Source organism: Penicillium taxi (genome assembly GCF_028828555.1).
Source record: "Penicillium taxi strain IBT 34144 chromosome Unknown utg000002l_segment0_segment0, whole genome shotgun sequence".
Taxonomy (NCBI): domain Eukaryota; kingdom Fungi; phylum Ascomycota; class Eurotiomycetes; order Eurotiales; family Aspergillaceae; genus Penicillium; species Penicillium taxi.
Genome location: NW_026643204.1, coordinates 3017450 through 3036781, shown reverse-complemented (window position 1 = coordinate 3036781; position 19332 = coordinate 3017450). Strand labels below are relative to the sequence as shown.

At 45.4% G+C, this 19332-nt stretch overlaps 9 protein-coding genes across 9 annotated transcripts; 5 read left to right on the top strand and 4 right to left on the bottom strand.

Moving 5' to 3' along the window:
• Positions 1 to 540: 540 nt before the first annotated feature.
• Positions 541 to 978, bottom strand: N7495_003045 (uncharacterized protein; the record flags this gene model as incomplete). Its single annotated transcript, XM_057205714.1, has 1 exon — positions 541 to 978. One exon carries the CDS (start codon positions 976 to 978, stop codon positions 541 to 543), a length of 438 nt encoding a protein of 145 aa, XP_057066321.1.
• Positions 979 to 3007: 2029 nt separating this feature from the next.
• Positions 3008 to 3605, top strand: N7495_003044 (DNA-directed RNA polymerase core subunit RPC19; the record flags this gene model as incomplete). The annotated part of the gene is made up of 4 exons (XM_057205713.1): positions 3008 to 3118; positions 3180 to 3271; positions 3333 to 3409; positions 3478 to 3605. The coding sequence occupies 4 exons, from the start codon at positions 3008 to 3010 to the stop codon at positions 3603 to 3605; spliced, it is 408 nt and encodes a 135-aa protein (XP_057066320.1).
• A 298-nt stretch (positions 3606 to 3903) lies between these two features.
• Positions 3904 to 5969, bottom strand: N7495_003043 (putative carboxylesterase; the record flags this gene model as incomplete). Its single annotated transcript, XM_057205712.1, has 5 exons — positions 3904 to 4665; positions 4739 to 5047; positions 5109 to 5431; positions 5500 to 5738; positions 5812 to 5969. The coding sequence occupies 5 exons, from the start codon at positions 5967 to 5969 to the stop codon at positions 3904 to 3906; spliced, it is 1791 nt and encodes a 596-aa protein (XP_057066319.1).
• Positions 5970 to 6834: 865 nt separating this feature from the next.
• On the top strand, positions 6835 to 8104 carry N7495_003042 (putative integral membrane protein PTH11-like; the record flags this gene model as incomplete). Its single annotated transcript, XM_057205711.1, has 4 exons — positions 6835 to 6844; positions 7087 to 7154; positions 7226 to 7603; positions 7697 to 8104. 4 exons carry the CDS (start codon positions 6835 to 6837, stop codon positions 8102 to 8104), a joined length of 864 nt encoding a protein of 287 aa, XP_057066318.1.
• Positions 8105 to 8449: 345 nt separating this feature from the next.
• Positions 8450 to 8876, bottom strand: N7495_003041 (uncharacterized protein; the record flags this gene model as incomplete). The annotated part of the gene is made up of 2 exons (XM_057205710.1): positions 8450 to 8569; positions 8748 to 8876. 2 exons carry the CDS (start codon positions 8874 to 8876, stop codon positions 8450 to 8452), a joined length of 249 nt encoding a protein of 82 aa, XP_057066317.1.
• A 759-nt stretch (positions 8877 to 9635) lies between these two features.
• Positions 9636 to 10293, top strand: loc1 (the record flags this gene model as incomplete). Its single annotated transcript, XM_057205709.1, has 2 exons — positions 9636 to 9956; positions 10018 to 10293. 2 exons carry the CDS (start codon positions 9636 to 9638, stop codon positions 10291 to 10293), a joined length of 597 nt encoding a protein of 198 aa, XP_057066316.1.
• Positions 10294 to 10611: 318 nt separating this feature from the next.
• N7495_003039 (putative hydrolase, alpha/beta fold family) lies at positions 10612 to 12340 on the bottom strand (the record flags this gene model as incomplete). Its single annotated transcript, XM_057205708.1, has 6 exons — positions 10612 to 10797; positions 10850 to 10978; positions 11028 to 11151; positions 11205 to 11285; positions 11345 to 11505; positions 11555 to 12340. 6 exons carry the CDS (start codon positions 12338 to 12340, stop codon positions 10612 to 10614), a joined length of 1467 nt encoding a protein of 488 aa, XP_057066315.1.
• Positions 12341 to 13271: 931 nt separating this feature from the next.
• N7495_003038 (uncharacterized protein) lies at positions 13272 to 14486 on the top strand (the record flags this gene model as incomplete). Its single annotated transcript, XM_057205707.1, has 1 exon — positions 13272 to 14486. One exon carries the CDS (start codon positions 13272 to 13274, stop codon positions 14484 to 14486), a length of 1215 nt encoding a protein of 404 aa, XP_057066314.1.
• A 1348-nt stretch (positions 14487 to 15834) lies between these two features.
• Positions 15835 to 19176, top strand: N7495_003037 (uncharacterized protein; the record flags this gene model as incomplete). The annotated part of the gene is made up of 2 exons (XM_057205706.1): positions 15835 to 18291; positions 18349 to 19176. 2 exons carry the CDS (start codon positions 15835 to 15837, stop codon positions 19174 to 19176), a joined length of 3285 nt encoding a protein of 1094 aa, XP_057066313.1.
• Positions 19177 to 19332: the final 156 nt, after the last annotated feature.

Sequence of the window (19332 nt, the reverse complement as noted above, 5' to 3'; positions counted from 1 at the left end):
GAGCTTCACTGCGAGAATTTCCGGGTTCTATCACTTGGGTTGTCTCTATAAACTGCTCCTCTCATAACTGGCTGGATGAGGTGCGGCATCATATGAGCGAGCGTGCGAATCCTGGATGAAAAGAGAAGTTGAAAGGTTGTGGTAGTGCAGTATTTGTAGTGGAAGACTTTAAGATACAATGGAAATGCGTGAGAGACTCAGAAATAAATGAAGCCACTGTCAGTAATTAGTATTCAGAACTGGGTCTACCGTCTCAGCAGTTAAACTACGTGGGTTACTTACTAGATGTTCTACTGTAAGTAATCAGTGAGAATATGAGTTAGAGTCTTCTTATCTCCTTTCCTAAAGTCCAAACTCTTGTTACCATCCTAATGCCATTTGGTAGTAAACCAAGCGATTTAAAGTGAGTTTCTTCCAGTGTCGACACGACAGTTGCAAGTTAGAGATGAAAGTAAAAGACGATTCCCGCTGGACTCTCGATAAGGATGTATTCGTGGTTCGTGGTCATTAGAAATGAAACTTTGTTCCGGAGTCAAGAATTTAAGAGATCAAAGGGACGTTCTCACTAGAATCGGGACCAGAAAAGGTCTCGTCTAGCCATTGCACAACCTTGGCCCAGACTCTCATCATCTCTTCAATTTCGTAGATCAGTGCCTCTTCCCGTTGGTGTACCCACATTTCGTATGCTCGACGTTGCGCATCTTCGGCCTCGAGGGTCTTAAGTTTGCGACGGAGTCGACAAAACTCAACTGCAAGGGTCGTGATTGTCTCCTCGACATTGTTCATCATGCCGTCCTTAATGTCCTGGAAGGTATTCACAATGATATTGAGCTTGGCCAAGAGTTCTTCAGGGCCCTCACTCAGGCACTCTTCATCAGGTGTTTTGTCCGTATCAGGTTGGAGAGGGAGGGATTCATCGAGTTCAACAGCAGAGGCTGAATTAGGGCGAGAATGATCGGGTTGAGCATTTTTAGCCATAGTGCTTAAAAATGAGGTGGATGGAGAAGGGAAGTTAGAATCTTGTAAGGGAATGGTAACTCGGTATTTATAAGGAGGGGGATTTGAATCGGAAGTGGAAAAGTGAGCAGCCTGAACAGAGAACTGGAGCCTGAAAAGAGTCACTCTACTCAGGCTCTGAGTACTACCTGAGCAGTTTGGTTATTCTAGTTACTTTCTTTGCCCCAATGGCTTGCTAGATATTTCATAGTACTTTGTCAGCTTCCTATTAATCTGTGGCCTCACTTTTATACCATGGGTCCACGATTTAGTAGCATAAAGGATTGGCAATACCGATTTACTTAGTAGACTACTCAATCAGAAGAGTTTTAATCTGAAAGTCTTCATCAGTTGATTCTACTTGGTTTCTTTCTCGCCCAGTTTCAAACATTCTCTTATGTCGAATACGCATCTCAACATTGTCAAATTACCGACAGAAACACTTAACATTGTGATTCCAGCTCTGGTATGGCTAATCAGAGACTAGGCTTTCCTTGTAAGCTTTGCCTACTCACAACGCAAAAACCCATTTTACTCCTTGGCCTTGTAGACATGCCTTTCACCAGAGCAAGTTTCAGATGTTGGTGAGAGGTTTTCGAAGTGCGGAAGGGCACTGTTTTCATTTTTATTATCGTATTATCATAGCTTTCCCTTATCCAGAACAACCTGCCTTGGGCATTTTTCACTTTGATCGTACGGGTGTCGTGTAGATATGAATCGTAATTTCTGATATTTGTATGTTGATTGGCTTCAAATTGATTGGATATAAAGCTTCATGGAGACTTTAGCTTTTCAGGCTGGAGACGCTTGATTTTCAGAGAGATGAACTCCTGGTGAGTAGGTGTGCAGACCATCCTTCACTTTATAGCGTGACGAATTAGACACCTTCGGTCGATTTGAGTTGATTGTACTTAGGTAGATGCAAATGAGCTTGGCTGCCGTAAAGCACCACTCGTATACTACTATATGCTCTCCCATTGGTGTCACAGATTTCGCACTGTGCTAGGCCGTTCTCGGGAGATGATGGCGTCTGGATGTTTCGAAGGTGATGCCAGACATACAGCTCTTCGGCTGCTAGACCAGCATCGAGAACATTCTCCTTGAATGACTAGAGTCGAATGGAGAGTTTGATTGTAGGTTGTTGTTGTCATAGACTTGGAGTCCTGCTCAAGGAAGTCTAGCTTGTTTTCGAATGTTTTGTAGGCAACCTGAGCCTCGTACCTAGGTAGCTTTGGCGTTCCTGGTTGCTCCTGAAGGCTGAAGTGTAAATTGTGAAATTTTTGTTTTAAATATGTCGACCATTTTTGTGTACACCGGGTGCTTGGTGCGCGCTTTTTGACGTTCTAGATGACTTCAACCTTATCGATGTGCTCGAATCGAGTTTCTTGATCAAATGCCCTTCCAAGGTTCTATCCAGTATCTCACAGTAATCGTGGGCAAGAAACTCAAACTGGCAGTACAAAACATAAATGCAACTACCAATCCATGCTCAAGACTGCAGTCTGGATCAAATCATTCAATTATCATTGAAATGTACCTAGGTAACAACTGAAATTTGAATGTTGAATGTTGAATCAATAACCAAGCCTGTTTAAGTGAGCTTAGGCTATTTGACCTTTGTATGTATTTGACCTTGTTGGATGCGTGGTACTTCAGACCAGCTATAGCCATGTCACATTTTATATGGCCATTCAAAGCTGTAGCTCAATTTAAAGCTTCATTAAAATAGATGAATCATCGGAAGATGGGGTTGAGATTAGCTCAAGCTATACTTCAATCCTAAGGCGGTGAAGGCTACGGAGGCGGTGAAACTATCGATACCCCACTTTTTTTTCTTGCGATCAAGAAAAAAAGCGGTCATTCTCAATTCACTTCATTCTTTCAATTTCAAGCTCCGACCTGCAATAAAATTTGCGCCACTTCGACTTTACTCAATCAAAACATACCTACCATCTTGCTCCTTTGCGACTCGCAAATTTCCAATCTCCAATCCCATACAGCAGATTAAACAATGCCTGCCTCGGTCCATTCTGAGGATCAGTCCATGATGGACGTTGATGTCCCAGAGGGTGTGGAGCCCACTGACCCTCATCTCCTATTGAACGAGAAGCGCATCGTTGTAGTACGTGACAATTGTTGTATGCCCACAACTGCAACATAATACTAAAATCTGATCTCTCTAGCTTCCTGGTGCTTCAGATACAGCCGCTTCGTTCCAATTCGCCAACGAGGGTCACACTATGGGAAACGTGCTGCGCTATGCAATTATGAAGAAGTGAGCTATGCCCTGCGTACTTTTGTGGCCCGCTAGTTTACTTGTGATTAACCTCTGTTAGTCCCCTCGTCGAATTTTGTGGATATACAATCCCCCATCCTTCCGAAGCCAAAATGCATTTGCGAATTCAGACAACCGGTGAGTTCAGCAGTATACCAGGAATATTAGACCCAGAACCAGTTAAAGCTGATATTCCTTTTTTAAAGACGAGACTACCGCCCTGGAAGCTTTAGATAAAGGACTTACCGATATGATGGACCTATGCGATGTTGTCACCGAGAAATTTACTCAATCTCGAAACGAGTTCAACGCCGACAACCAGATGCAGTCTTGAGTACGGACTTGTAATTGCATTTGTGTTTTGTACATATACATGGCGTTGGGGGGTTTGAGCTAAAACTTGTTCAATTTCAACCATTTTATATTTATTCTCTCGCAAAATAGGATCCAAGCTGGGTGTAAACCACACGTATAGATGAACAGGTATAGGGTTAGTTATAGCCCTGACCTCGGGAGGTATGTTCGATCTATGACTTCAAAACGATACTACGAAGATCCCGCCTTCGACATATGCAAATTTATGTTCAATCCTACCTAGCAAGACATTGAGGAGGGTTCCTCTACCTAGTTACCTACTGGGGTACTCGTGGACCAACCTCTCGCCAAAACTGACAGCGTTCCCCACGACCACCCTCCCAGCTGCTTGCATTTGCTAGGCTAAATTCATTCGAGATATCACGCCCTTCACGAATCCAGAACGCAAGGTGATCAGTCACCCTATGATAACGCAGAGTGCCACCAGTTGTATTCAGGTTCATCAACACCGGCTTAGACTCGCACCACGCCGGCCACGAGATATCACCATCTGCACCTTCGGGGACAGTGGCGTTGTAAACTCCACCCCTGGCATCATAAACGGAAATAATAGGTGAATCGTGTATAATAAATGATCCCCAAATCTTTTGAACAGCGTACATGAGACTGCGAGTGGGTGTCGTTGCCCCAACAGAAAAATAAGCTGTCAGGTCTGCACCGTGGTAGGCGGGAGTGACGGAGTATTGATATTTCCAGCTTGTGGTTTCATTCGCTGAGAATGCATCGGCGAGCCAGTATGATGGGCAGTCGAAGGCTGTTTCAGCGAAGATGTTGAATACCGTCTGCTGAAGCCCATTTGAGAACTCGGATTGATTGTTGGCGGTTAGGCCTCTATCACCGAGGGTATCATAGAGGAGCTTATTGCTGGTGGGAGAAGAGGAGTTGAAGCCATAAATACTAAGAAGGTGGTTGAAGTCGACCTCTGTGAAAAGAGGGAATGAAGATTTGATGTATGCCAAAAAGTCCTCTGCACTTTTGATGTATGGTGGACTTAGCGGGACACCATCATTGGCGTTGCTCTGCATAGATGAACAAGTATAATCAATTTCACGAAGTCCTCTGCATAGCAACTGTGAATTGAGTCGGACTTACACCTGATAAAACCCGTTTTCCGCTCACTTTCTTCTCTAGCAACTGCTTCGATGGTAGATCCCGGATGAAGTCTCCATCAATGACGGGTAGAAAGGCAAATGTGCCCCATGCACCAGAAGTTGAAACGTTTCCACTGGCATGTTGAAGCGTGATAGTGTCCGCCTTGACAAGACAGTCAAAGATACTTGAATGATTGGAATCTCCATCATGGTAACACCCTGCATGCCTCGCAAACTCATGATAATGGCCAGTTGGCACTTCATCATTGCACCTATACTGTGTCGGCGTATATGGGCTTGCGGCAATAATCTAGACTGATTCAGAAAAAAAACAAGCCTTGAGAAGATCTGTGGCGAGAGGAACTGCTTACATTATTGAAAAGATGGTCTTCTCGGCCGCCATAAGCCATGGACTGCAGCATTGCCGCACCAGCACCAGAGGATTCACCCCCAATAGTCACGCGAGAAGGATCACCACCGAAATTCGAGATATGATTTTGTACCCACTCAAGAGCAAAACGCATGTCTAACAGACCGGCGTTGGTTTTACCTTTTTTGTATACATCTTCGGAAGATAAGAAGCCAAATGCACCTAGTCTGTACTGGATCATAACTGCAATAAAGCCATTGTCGTTGGTCTTTATCCAATCACTTGGGTCGTATTCTGCCCCGTAAAGTCCATATCCACCACCATCTAAGGACATACTTAGCAACAATATCAAAACTTTAATTTGATATAATCAGGAATAGGGTAAATCTTACGGATCCAGAGTAGAACTGGGAGATCTCTTGCATGCGACGGAGCATACACGTTAAGAAACAGACAGTCCTCATCGCCGAGAGCGGAGTTGAATCCATATTCTGTTGGAAGCTTTGCACCGCCAGACTGAGGGCAAATTGGCGGCTGTTCAGTCGCAGATATAATACGAGCCCTATTTACAGAAGGAGCCTGTGGTGCTTGCCATCTCAGATATCCAACTGGAGGGGCAGCATATCGGATACTGGGTAGTAGTGAGTAAATGTCTTTTCAAGGCATGGATAATGGGCGTCCGCACGAGGCAACCAGCAACTCACCCTTTAAAAATGTGTAAGTCATATAGAGGGTCGTAGGAGCCTTGGTATGTCGCGTAGCCCAGATCAACTGCCGGATTGGTTTTTTGACCAAGGGCAGCACAAGTTGTGCTTGCTAGCACCACGAGAGCAAGGCTGATAATACTAGCTCTGAGACCCATCTCAAATCTGGGACCAATAATGACCCAATAGAGAGTGAGGGAGATGAAGGCCTGAGAAGCATGTACGCCGTACGCTGATAATTTTAGGATAATGGTGACTGTTGACGATCCTAGCCCCTTGGGTGCATATTTATGCAGGTTACCACGGACCAGGTGCCTGACTGGGTATGCATGTATGCGTGTAACCAATCACGCTGCCAAGTGCTGTGGTCTTTTTGTCTGACTAAAAGTCGGTGTCTAGGAATCACACCTTGAATATTGAGCCCTAGAGGTGATTGGACCTGAAAAAGACATCATACATTCCCAGAGCTGGTGATAGCATAAGGAAGCTGAACTGTTCATGACAAGATAAGGTTATCGTTTCCTTGCTTCTAGCACCCTTGTTAACCCTTCCAAATTCAGGCCAGAAGGTGGTCATCCATACTGTGCCTAGTCTAGCCGCTAATAATGAAGCAGGATGGATTCGAATCACCATTCACAGTGCCACTAAGTCAGCTTGCTTGACGCCGGAATCATCCCCAAACGGATACTAGCAGTCCTGTGATTAGTCTAAAGCAAATAAACAGCACGGTTAATGACATATATAGGTAGTTAATAGGAATTGTTTCTTTGGAGCTATACCTAATTTCCATGAGTATCCCTTGATTCCTCGCTCGAGGCCTCCGAAGGTTTTTTATATGGTAAACTTTTCCCCAGAAAACAGGGTTTCAGGGTATACTAGCAACAGGTCTCAGCACTATGGGCGAAGTCAACCTTAATGAATCGAGAGTCTCGACAGTTAACATCTGTTACTCTATCCCAATCCCATTTCTCTTCTTGTTCACCGGAGTACGGCTCTTCGTTAAACTTCGACCATCCTCTCAAAATGGCATGGCGTTTGACGATTACGCGATATTAATTTCTACAGTCAGTATTACGTGGATACTACCAGCTCACTCAAGGACTTTGTTGTCCTACATAGCATTCCTATAGATCTAATCTTGGATTCTTACAGGCTATTTCTATAAGTCTATGTATCAGTGGATTAGTATATGGTGAGTTATTGATGTTCAAATTCTCAAGCTGCCTGGATGAGAGGGGGATTGTTTGAAGCCTGGTTTAACCTTCAAATATATAGGCCCTCCGTATGGATTTGGCAAACATGTCGCAACCCTCTCTGCAAAAGAGCTCAAAATCTTTATGATGGTAAGACTTCAGCGAGGCTCTATGGTGAACTAGTTATGAAGCACCTTGAGCTAAAGAATTTTACAAAATAGGGTGACTACATCTTCAGCCACTTTTACAACTTCGCCATAGCAAGCACAAAGCTCGCAATTCTTTCCCTATATTACAGAATCTTTAGCACAGCTCTGTTCCGTCGAATCATCATCGGAACCGCAGTCTTCATCTTCCTGTGGATCTGTGTAATGGAGATTACTCTTGGGCTAGACTGCATGCCCGTTACTAAGTTCTGGGATGCCAGTGTCAAGGGCTCTTGTCTTGATCTAGTGGCTTTTTCATACTTCACTAACATTACCAATCTTCTTACTGATATTTGGGTGTTCTTACTTCCAATGCCAATCATTTTCGGGCTGCATATCACTCAGAGGAGGAAGTTGGAGCTGGCTGCCATCTTTGCCATTGGGCTCTTGTGCGTATGCTTCCTGATTTGAACTCCTGCTTCGACCTTACTAACCTTGGCTTTGACTTTTATAGTACGTGTGCTATCAGTATTGCTAGATTGACAGTTGTTGTCAGTCAAGGCTCAACAGATTTCACCTGTATGTCGGCTTGCATCTGGTTCTGTTCACATGACTGACATCAATATAGGGACCGGTGTTCCTCTAGGGATTCTCTCTGTCTATGAACCACTTGGCGGTGTTGTCTGCGCAAATCTACCTTTCATCTACAGATGGATGACAGGAGCTGTCAAGAAAATCATCAGTTCATTCGAAGATTCAGAATCGGGGGGCATAGTGCCTATGCCGGCGTTTTTCAAGTCGTACCGTTCTGTACGTAAGAATCGGGGCTCTATCACTGAAATTGAGTGGAGTAGCCTCAATGGGAAAAGTGGGAAGGATACTTCAATGTTTTCTGAAACAGCAACCACGCAGAATTCTGATATAGAGCTAGCGGTACAAACAGAGTCCAAGTGACTAGGTACTTTGGAAGGAGAAAATGGCCTAGGAGTTCTTCTATTGTTTTCGACATTAACTTTATAATGTTGCCATTTCTAGCACTTTGAGTCATCTTATACAAAGCTTGGTACCCAAAGCAGTAGTTGTAGACCACAGCCATGAAATATAGTCCATCTACGGTAAGCGTAACTCTAGCTTTTGATGCCCGCACTTGAATAGCTTGAAGAGTTTGGCGACCTACTCAGACAGTATTTACATCATGTCTCTGCCGATAACGTTGTCACGCCATGGACTTGCAAAAAAAAAAAAAAAAAAAGAAAGGGAAACGATATAGGAAATAATCGGTTAAGCGCAGAAGACAACTCAGTTACGGCCTTCCAAGAAGCCCGAAACGAAGTTGGGTGGTAGCCGCGCACCGGGGTCTTCTTCTGGCCGGAAGTACTTCATGACGTGAGAGTGCTGCTTCCAGTAGTTGAGGGTTTCCTGTAATCAAGTCAGCCATGGCTTCAAGTATGGGGGGTATTTGCTCAGTTGTTTGGGGATGAGTAGAGTCAAGAAACGAGAATGCATATGGAACACATGTTTCGTTGTATCCAATGGCTCGTCCTCCATTACTCATACCCGCGGGCAGGATCCACAATTCGAAGGTGCTTCAACTAACCTGGAACTCGGCGTGACTCTGAAAGAGCAGGACATCCACAACGGGAAGCTGGCTAACGTAGCGGTGCTTCTCAAACTCCTGGCGGATCTTGGTACGGATGACTGATACAGGCATGTTCAGGGAGTACATGGTCTGAATTTCGGGGGACTATAGTTTCGCAAACACCACGAGTTAGTTCTGATATCCGTACTACAGTGTTCACGATAGAATATCTCCTGCAGGTGTATTCGCTCGGAGACCTGGGCTTTGTTTCGGTGGGTGGAATGGTAGGGATCTCAAGGTAGACTGACCGCGCGCAGCCACTCCCGGTACGACTTAAGGACTCTGGTCTTAGCCTGCGCCAAGTTTGCAGCTATATAGAGAAGAAAAAACATCAGCTTCCTGTAACAAAGACCTTATGGGCCTTCAATTGCAGGACACGCCGGGCAATCGGAACGCCTCGGGGATGCTCGCATCGAGACATGGAAACGTACAGGAACGCGTCCGCTGCGCGAGGTAAGTAGGGTTGATAGTCATGGTGAAAAGACGATTCTGCGTCCACTGCAGTCGTCAATCGCTAAGATGGAGAGGGGAGGTAAGGATTGGAGATATGGTGAGCTCTGGTGGAGGAGGTTTCGCTTTGAAGTCGGTAGTGGATCCAGTCTCAAGTCCACCGCCTTCCTGTTTAAAAATTTCTTCTGCAATTTAATTTCGGAGATAATTTGACTGTTGCGATTGCATGTTTCTTTCCCTCAAGCCATTTGCTTGATCTTTCTGTTTTGATTATTGTGCGATTGACTCTACTAATATAAGTCACCGTCCAACCCGAAACTCGCCCTTGCCCCTCGATACCCTTACATCTGCGTGCAAATTCGCATCGTTACTCGTTCAATCTTCTCAATAAAAAAAATGGCGCCTACCAAAGGATCGTCAAAAGGCCCCTCTAAGGGCTCTTCTTCCAAGGGTTCTTCATCTGGTGGCTCCAAAGGCTCTAAAGGCTCTAAGCCTCTCTCATCTTCTTCGCGTGTGAGCAAATCTAAGAACGTCAAGCGTCCCCCGCCGAAAGAAGTCAAGTCTAAGGCGCGCACCGCTCCCGAGAACCTACAAAAGAAGAAGAAGCGGGTGTATACCGAGGCAGAGTTGAATTTGCCCAAGTTGAATACGATTACACCCGTTGGAGTTGTGAAGCCCAAGGGCAAGAAGAAGGGAAAGACTTTCGTCGATGATCAGGTATGCGATTTCGCCCTCTTTTTCTCATATGCCAAAAAATATTGACTAATAGAACTATTAGGAGGGTATGATGACCATCCTTGCTATGGTCAATGCCGAAAAGGAAGGCCAGATTGAGTCCAAGATGATGAAGGCACGTCAACTAGAGGAGATTCGAGATGCCAGAAAGAAGGAAATGGAAGCACGAGCTTCAGAGAAGAAGTCTAAGCTTGAAGCAGTCAAGGATGGTCTTCGAGGTAAGAAGAAGGGCAAGAACGGCGCTGACAAGCCGGCCTCATCTTCGTCATCCAGCTCCAAATCATCGAAGCCCAAGCGGAAAAGTGTTTCATTTGCTTAACAAAAACTATTATTTACCATGTTCTTGTATAGACAGGGGTTTGGCGTTTTGGTATTAATCTACATCTGTTCAATTCAAAATGTTGCCAATAGCGTTGATCAATTCGAGGGTGTTACTCTTCAAACTATGATGAATTCGATCTCGATTGAAACTTCGATTTAGACCCGACGAAGTCCAAATACTGTAAACATCCCGAATCTGAGTGATTCTATAATGAACTTTCGAAGTCTATGTAATCTAAATAAAAGTCATCATATCTACTGTGATGCCCGGAATCATGTAAGTCTCCAGTCTCTTCACTTTCACTCTTCTCTTGATTTACAGCGGCAGCTTCAAATCCAGTCTACGACGCAGGGGGTGATAATCAGGCTTTGGTGCCAGATCAAGATCTTTACCAGGGCCGGGATGGCTGGCAACCTGGCCCGGCATTTTATCAGGGTGTTCGACCACAGGAGGGATCGAAGTATCGATTTCCTTGGCCATCTTGTTCAAAAAGCTTATGACCTTGGGGTAATTAGCATGAAGCAATCGTTTATTTTCAATGAGAGTCACTTACTGGTTTAACAAACCATCTAGCTCCTCCAAGCTCGAACCAGCCGAGATGGCCTCCCCAAGATGTAGTAACCATGACACCGTAAGGCGTTTGACCAAATTCTTGGTATGGTAAAGACTCATGCGAAACGATCTATGGCCTGTTAATATTTGATATGCAGAATGAGTACTGCGCAACTTACTGGGTCATCCTCGGCTTGGACACAAAGGAACGGAATGCGTATGTTCATCATCACATCGGTAGAGGTGGCATCACGGTAGTAAGCAGTCTCCGTAGGGTAACCCCATGTGGGACATTGCAAATGTCTATATATATTAGATATTTGGATCAAGTTCGGGAAGTTTCACAAAAGACAAACCTATCAAATTCATACAAGTAAGTGATACCTCTCACAGCCTCGACATCAATGCGGGGGTTTGTAGAAACTTGATCAACATGCCTGGAAAGGTTAGTCATTTGGTGGATTTGAATAGATTTGTACCAGTCAGCTGATCTTACTGTTCAAAAAGTTTCTTCATACTTGTACCCATGGTCTTGCTATATACCTCACGACCAATCCATGTCCGCTGCAGGGCGACGTTGCCGATGTCCAGATTCCAAGGACTGGCGCAGAGCACAGCCCCCTTCAATTGGCAAGCGTCTCCTTCCTCGCCAATGTACTGATATCTATGTTAGTGCCTATACCAGGACGTTAAGACAAGTACATACGTTGGTGAGAATATTGGCACCGAGAGAAAAGCCAATGCCGAAGAGAGGGCGGTTAGGGAAGGTTTTTCGGAGCCATTTCACTGACTGGCGAACATCCCAAGTAGCACGAGCATTATAAAGAACTCCAGTGCTGATCTTAGTTTGAGCACATCCTCTAGAGTTCACCACACATGCTTCCCACGTGCCATCAGCTACAAGAGGAGCAAGCACATTTCGCAAGTATACTTCATGGGAACCTCCGCTTAGTCCGTGAAGAACCACAAGCATAGGCTTAGTGTCATCAGATGGGAAAGCCGTGAACTCCTCCTCAGTATAAAAGGAGGTGCGCGGGGGAAGACCTTCTGGTTGGGTATGTTTCCTTTCCTGGTCCGTCAATTTACCCTCAGCTGGCACCTCATAAGCAGGCACGACAAAATCTATGGCATAGTGTCCTGCGAGCATTATGCTTTCCGACTCAAACATTCTTCGCTTGTAGTGAACGGGGACATTATCATCCTGCATAATAGTCCAGGCGGTCTGGAGATGTCCATTGAAAAGGAATGGGTTAAGATGACATGTCTCCGGTGTTGATTCACGGCAGACATCCAACAGAGTAGTCTGCTCCTTTCCATTGGATTTTGCCTTGGTCAAGAAGAGCTTATTGTCCTTGGTGTGGAAGAAGGCGATTCGACCATTCGGTCGGGCCCATGAAAGCAACCCCATAGCAATTATCCCCAATAAAAGAATGTATATGGGTAACGAATTGAAAAAGAACGACAAAGATTCAAAGTCAGGCATGGAGTGCATTCATGCAGAAAAGTAGAAGAACCTATGGGAAACAATTGTTGGGATTTTTTGACTTTATAGAACAAAACATGGATTAAATTGGGGCCAAAACGGTGAAGAACTGATAAGCTAAGCAGCATAAGCAGCATAAGCAGTTATGAACACAACCTCGTGCTGACTGATCTTATGCGTATCGGAACCACGTGCATGATTATGTAAGTAATCTGCCCCTCCCAAGTCATGGGACTTTATCCTGATGCCCTTAACTATCTAACTATCAGTTGACAAGGCCACGCATTAGGCTAATCTAGACTAGATATTATTCCGAGGCGGTCAAGATCTAAACAATAAAGTTTTAATCCGGGGGATCTTTTTACATTCTTTAGTGAGTGATGATGCTATGATGCTTAATGCGGCAATAGGGTTTCCGCATGCGGTATAACGTTGAATACTTCCGGCGAAACTCGTGGGAAACGGATGCTGCCGACAATATGGATTTTCTGTTCTGAGTTCCCCCTTCCAGATCAAATAATTCCATAGACGCGAGTAGTAGAGAGGTTGTCTGCATCGGGATCATCAGACAAAGAAGGGGGGCCCCTGCACCGGTCAGGCTTCGGCTGAACCTATAGGGCTACAGCTGAAAGTATGTAATGCTGATGACAGCATACGCAATCTTTGATCCAATCCCATGGTCCGCTTTCATGCAACTTAATCAACTGTTCAAGCCTATTTCAAGGTCAACAGATCCCTCACTTTTTCTTCATTCGAAGATGCTGCCTCATTCTTATCACGCGATGCTATACTGTACACCAACATGATAATTCGCCTTCCCATACTAGACACCTGACATCTTCATATTCTTATATTATAATTACTACAATACCTCATGCCCTTTCACATAAACTCTTGAGAAAGTGCCCCTTCCCCGAAAGCCCCTCTATAGCTGCTTCCGATGTCTGCAACTGAGTCCCCATACGCCGTAACAGAGCGCCTTACACGACGAGCTTCTGATAAGTTTAATAAGCTGAAAATCATTCTTAGAATGAAGTCGTGGTCACCTACTCGCGAGAGAAAGCAAATGGAGGAATCGGGCCGTTGCTACTTGATGGAACTTCCCACCGAACTACTACTGGAGATTCTGTCCCACCTCACTTTGATTCCTGAGGCTGCATTTGCCCTAACATGTAAGCGCATGTTTGCGATCTCTGGATCAATACTCTCATCCAAGTCTCTTCGCTTCACTAGAGATTTCGCACCACTATTTCACCATTATCGCGATGGTCACAACTTTGCAACTCCGCGATGGCAGTTCATCCGTCTGTTGGAAAATTTCCGTTGGAGTGCTTGTTCCAAGTGTTTAAAACTCCACCCGCGGGCTGCTTTCTCTTCTCGGGAACTCAAACACAAGACAGCTGATGACCGCACATGTAACGTAGGCGCACTGGCTGGCATCGTTGACTTGTGTCCCTGCAAGAAATTGACTTTCCAAGACAAACTGAATCTCGCAAATGATCTAAGAGTGAGGAAGATCTCGTTGGGTGCCCTAAAGTCTGAGTTTGGTGGTATGGTCAACCATCGTTACTGCTGGCATTCATGCACCGAACAGTATGGGCCTACCAAACTGAAAGTTTCCTTATACCCGGAACTAAACGAGGAGGATCAGGTCGTCATGAGAACAGAGTATCAACTCACCACGGAGTCAGGTCAAATCGGCAAAGAAGAGTTTATGACCCCACGCTTTGGCTGTGCGCATCGATCAGTCGATCTCTGGGTCTCAGCTGCCTACCAAACCACTATTTGTCAACTCTACGACTCTTGTTGCTTATCGTGCAAGCGTATCACTGTTTGTGGTGCTTGCAATACATCTCTGAAATGCCCTCGAAAACAACCTTTCAATTCAGTGATATCAGGAAGGTCCACATATTCCTTCTGGACCCAGCGGTGTCTGGGAGGTACTGGCCCTGTACCTGACGCCACCTGGGCAGCTCAGCGAATCCACCCTGCAGAAAAGACCATTGGAGTGGACAACTGCAATGAACTCTGTCCATGGACAGTTCGAGAACATCCGCCGCTCACATTTACGCCTAATATCAGTGAAACAGTCATTCAGCCAGCTATGAACGAGCAGTCGATCAACTCACTATACACATCTATACGTATGTTATAACTAATTTTTGGATATCCTCTAGCGTTGAGAGAGGAATGAGGTCATTGGAGTTTCAAGGTTCAGGGATGGATATACTTTGGGTTTCGGATCATTACTTAGATCGGCGTTATTACATTTTTGGAAGGTTTGAAGGTTGGTATCTACTTTTATAGAATCCTTTTATCATTTTCAACATCCATTTCAGTGTTGGCCATTTGAACTTGAGATTCTTGGGATAAGTCGCATATCAAAGCATTGGAACGTAGATAGGATATATTCGATTTGATATCTACTTTGAAGGTTTCTAAGGTATAAGAGAGGCTCAAGTTGTTCTCCATCTTTACTGTACTGCTATAGATCCCGAATATTTACCTGGTTAGGGATCACCTGTTAGGATGTTTCGGAGAGTAAGTATGGAAATGTTTAACTTACCTCTTCCCCGAGAAATACACTTGTTACACGGGTTCAAAATCAGCCCACGTTTCGGTAAGGATTGAAGTGATATCCGAGAGAATAGCTCATAACCTTGCCACACCGAGGAACCTAGTTCTCTGCAACGCCTCAACGCTAGTATAATCCTCTCACAAGTAATGTGATCTGTCTGAATCTAGGTATTAGATTTATCGGAATCACCGGCTGTCCAAGACCTCACTCATAATGGTCTCCCTGAGACTAGTTCGTCCGAAACGGAGTGTGTTTGGGGGTTGTATCCCATTAAAAATGGGTTGGAACCTTGGAAATTTTGCAATATACACACAAACGACCTCGAGACAAATGGTGGAATATGAGCATATAATACATGGGGGCATTGTACCCAGAATAGGTCACAGTAGCTCAGGTAGTGGACACCTGAGCATGTTGTTGTTGCCATATATTGCACATAGCAGCGAGATCCTACTTGTGAGAATCCTAATATCGAGCCTATAAATATTAATATTTTGATAACTAGGTTTTATCAAACAAAGAGAGCATGTTGCTAACAGATGTCTCGTCAGCTCAAATGATTAAAATTAAATGACAAGTATTGATTACTATGGTTAAGCAGAAATTTGGGCAGTCCTTGAGATGAAGAGGATATAAGTAGCCCTAGTCCACTGGTGGGTTCTTGACACATAACTTCACACAAGTAGTCTCGCTACCTCAGGTAGGGAAAAAAATGAATAATAAAATCGAAAAAAAGATAGTCAATCATTATAGTCTAGTATGACGGAGAATGATATGTCGTGATCAATATCTAGATCATCCAGGGCTTATCAGCTGACCGCCGTGAGTTTCTCCGCCCCGACAGACTCGGAAAGTCTACCATGCAACATACATTCGGGCTTTTCAGCTTCAAAGCTTGGGAAAAAAAGAAGCGCATGCCGGTGCTATGAGCTACCCACCACCAAATTCCGGTCAATACCCGCAATATATTCCCCCTCCACCGTATCAGCCCGGCCATGCTTCCCCGCCGCAGTTGCTCTATAACAATGTTGCTACCCCTTCGCCTTCGCCATATAATGGCTATGGCAAGCCGGCTCTATACCCTTCAGCCATGATGCCTCCGTATTCTACATATACCCAGTATACCCAACAGCCTCAGCAGCAAGTTTCTATGCAGCAACACCAGTCGCTACCTCTCATTCACCCGCACCAGCAACTGCCACTTCAATCACAGCCTCTTGTTCAGAGACAGCAGCAGCAACCGCCACAGCAATCTCCTCGCTCTAGGCCATTACAGCAGCAACAGTCCCCCCTCCTTCCCCACCAGCACTCTCCTCTTCTTCAACAACAACCCCAGCATCAACCATCTCCTCTTATTGCTCATCAGCAATCTCCACTTCAACATCAACAATCTCCTCTCCTACAACATCAACATCAACAGTTCCAAACATCAAGTTTCATGAGCCAGCAACAACAACAACCTATTATGTATCAGCAGCAGCAATCGCGTGGGCAGCAGCAACACCAAACGCCTCTTTCACAACCGCAACAACAGCAACAGCAATCTCCTCGTACTCAACCACGACAACAGTCTCCTACCCAAATATCCCAACCGAGCCAAAGTATATCAGCGCAGCCATCTCCATCTCCACCTCCACCTCCACCTCCTCCGCCGCCAGCTGAGCCTCAACATCAATTTATCAACCCAGCTGAACTTTTTGTTCAACAACCACTTCCAACTGCCCCGCGATCTCGCTACTCCACATTATCGCAATATACCGATTCAATTCTGGAATCAGCTCCGATCGTGAATAGCTTACCTCCAGTCTCACCAATCTTATCAAAAGCTCATATGTCTATCTCGCAAGCACCGCCTGTACTGCAAGCACCACCCGCACAAATAATTGCCCCGGCCAGTCCCCAAAAACGGCCCCAGATTATCCAAGTCCAGCCAATATTAAACGCTCATCCACCGCAGCCGCAGCCACAGCCGAAGCCAAAGCAACAGAAGCAATCAAAGCAGCCAAAGCAACAAAAACAACAAAAACAACAGAAGCAACCAGTAATTAAAGCTGAAGCCACACCAGTTCAGGCTAAACCTCCTTCAAGAACAGAGCTCAAATACGTTCCGTCTGCTTCTAAGCAACTGCCGACTCTCAAAGCGGTCCCGGCTCCATTACAATCAACACCTTCAGTTGCGACACTGGTTCTTCCAGAAGTTCTGGCCTCAGCACCAGCACCACAAATCAGTATCATGTCGCAAACTCCAAAGAAACAATCAAAAAAACACTCTGTTTCTCAATCTATTGAGAAGCCAGGCAAATCTAGCAAACCACCCGTTGACTACCAGGTTTTGCTGCTAGCATTGGCGGATGAATACCTGAATGCTGCCCATAATCAAGGAACGAAAATGGCGCTGTTCACTCAGCAGGTAGATGTTGAAGAATATTACAAGTTGATTGCTACAGGACTTGGATGCTTGGAGGCTGTTTTGAAGAATTGGCGATTGCAACCTCGCAAAGAAGCCCTTGTTAGGCTTCGTTATGCGCGAACCTTGTTTGAGGAGACAGAAAATGATTTTGAGGCTGAGACTGCTTTGAGCAAAGGAATTGATCTTTGTGAAAGAAATCGCATGCTTGACTTAAAGTACAGTATGCAACATCTCCTAGCGCGAATGCTTTACAAGACAAATCCGAAGGCCTCTTTAAAAGCTGTCGATGGCATGATCGAAAATGTCGAGGTATTTCGCCATGCAGCCTGGGAATATGCATTTCGCTTTCTGCGGGTTACCCTGTCGTTGTCGTCTTCTTCGCATCAAGATTATGTTCAAGCCATGCAACACCTTCACAAGATCACAGCGATGGCGAGTCGCAATGGTGATAGAGCAGTTGCGGCAATGGCTGCAATAATTGGCGCCCTGGCGCATTTGCAACAAGGAACAGGCTCCGATGCTATTGAGCAAGCCCAGCGTGCAGTGGCTGCAGCACGTAGTCACCAGTTAAATGACGAGCTTAGTCAAATTCCTCAGCTTGTCACGCTCATTCAAATGGTTGATATCTGCTGCAGTCTCTTGGAGTACGATGTCAATCAATCCTCTGAGAAGTTGAAGGTTATGCAAGCCTTGGTGGACGAAACTTTGAATGACCATAACTGGCGTCCCGATGGTTCGTTCTGTATTCCTCTCAGTGGGAAGTCTGCTGGGCCGTCATCCATGGATACTGGGGATATTCTACAGGTTCAGAACGGAACTCTACTCCTGAGCTTCAATTGGCTTCCCCAGCACGACCTATATGCGCTTTCTTATTTCCTGAGTTCTATTACACTGAGTGCAAAGAACTCTTATGATGGTCGAAAGGCAGAAAAATACCTTGACGAGGGACTTCGCATGATTCAAGGTAATACGGTTCCAAATTTTTATTGTTGAACACTACATCTAACACCCTTCATAGGCGACTTTAAGGCACCCCAGGAGATCACAGAGTCAATGATGAATGCTACGCGACGTGTTCAATGGCGTAGATCCCTTTACTGCAACTTTCTTCTGCAACGTGTTTTCCTGTCTTGTGCCCGGACTGACTGGGAACTGGCTAGTCAAACTCTGACGGAGCTACAGCAAGTCACCCAAGAAATCGGGCTTAATCTCCCAATGCCGATCCAATTTCTTATGAAATATGCCACTGGAGTCATTGCTCAGGCTACAGGAAACTTGGTAGAGGCCTTGGCAATCTTCCAGTCGCCATTACTGTCAATCTCACCCTCGGCCGGCAAAAGCTCTCGCAATGACCCTTGCCGAGACATATGTGTCCTCGCTTTACTCAATACTGTCCTCATTATTCGTAACCCTGCGCATCCATGCCACGGTCAGCTCCCTGCTTCTCTGGCAACGCTTGAAACTTTCTGTCAAAATAGTCAGAATAAGTACCTTCAAGCCGCGTATCATCTAGTCTGTGCTACTGTGTGTACCGAGTCCACTATACAGACTAAGCAATACCTTCAACAGGCGCTGCAGTCTGCCACGGCTATCAGCAATAGCCAGATCACTTGCATGACTCTCACATTCATGAGCTGGAAGTACTTTCGTGGTGTTGTGGGCGAACAGGCTGAAAAGAGTGCCCGTGCCGGCCGCGCCATGGCCAAAAGAGCTAACGACCGTCTCTGGGCCAGTGTCACTGATGACATGCTCGCCGATACTCTTGAGCGCCAGGGTAAAAGTGACGAAGCCCGTGGCGTGCGCGAAGAAGGTCAACGACTTATCATGGGTCTTCCAGCTGGTTTGAGACGGGCTTGATGCCATCTTCACAATGTATGATGTGCTTGCCACCATCTTGGATATGACTTGCCTTCATTTGACTTTCACCATTCCATTCGTTAGGTTGGCGCTTCGTTCATGATACCATTACTAAACACATTAAAAGGCGTTTTTCGGTTAATTTATCGAGTGGGA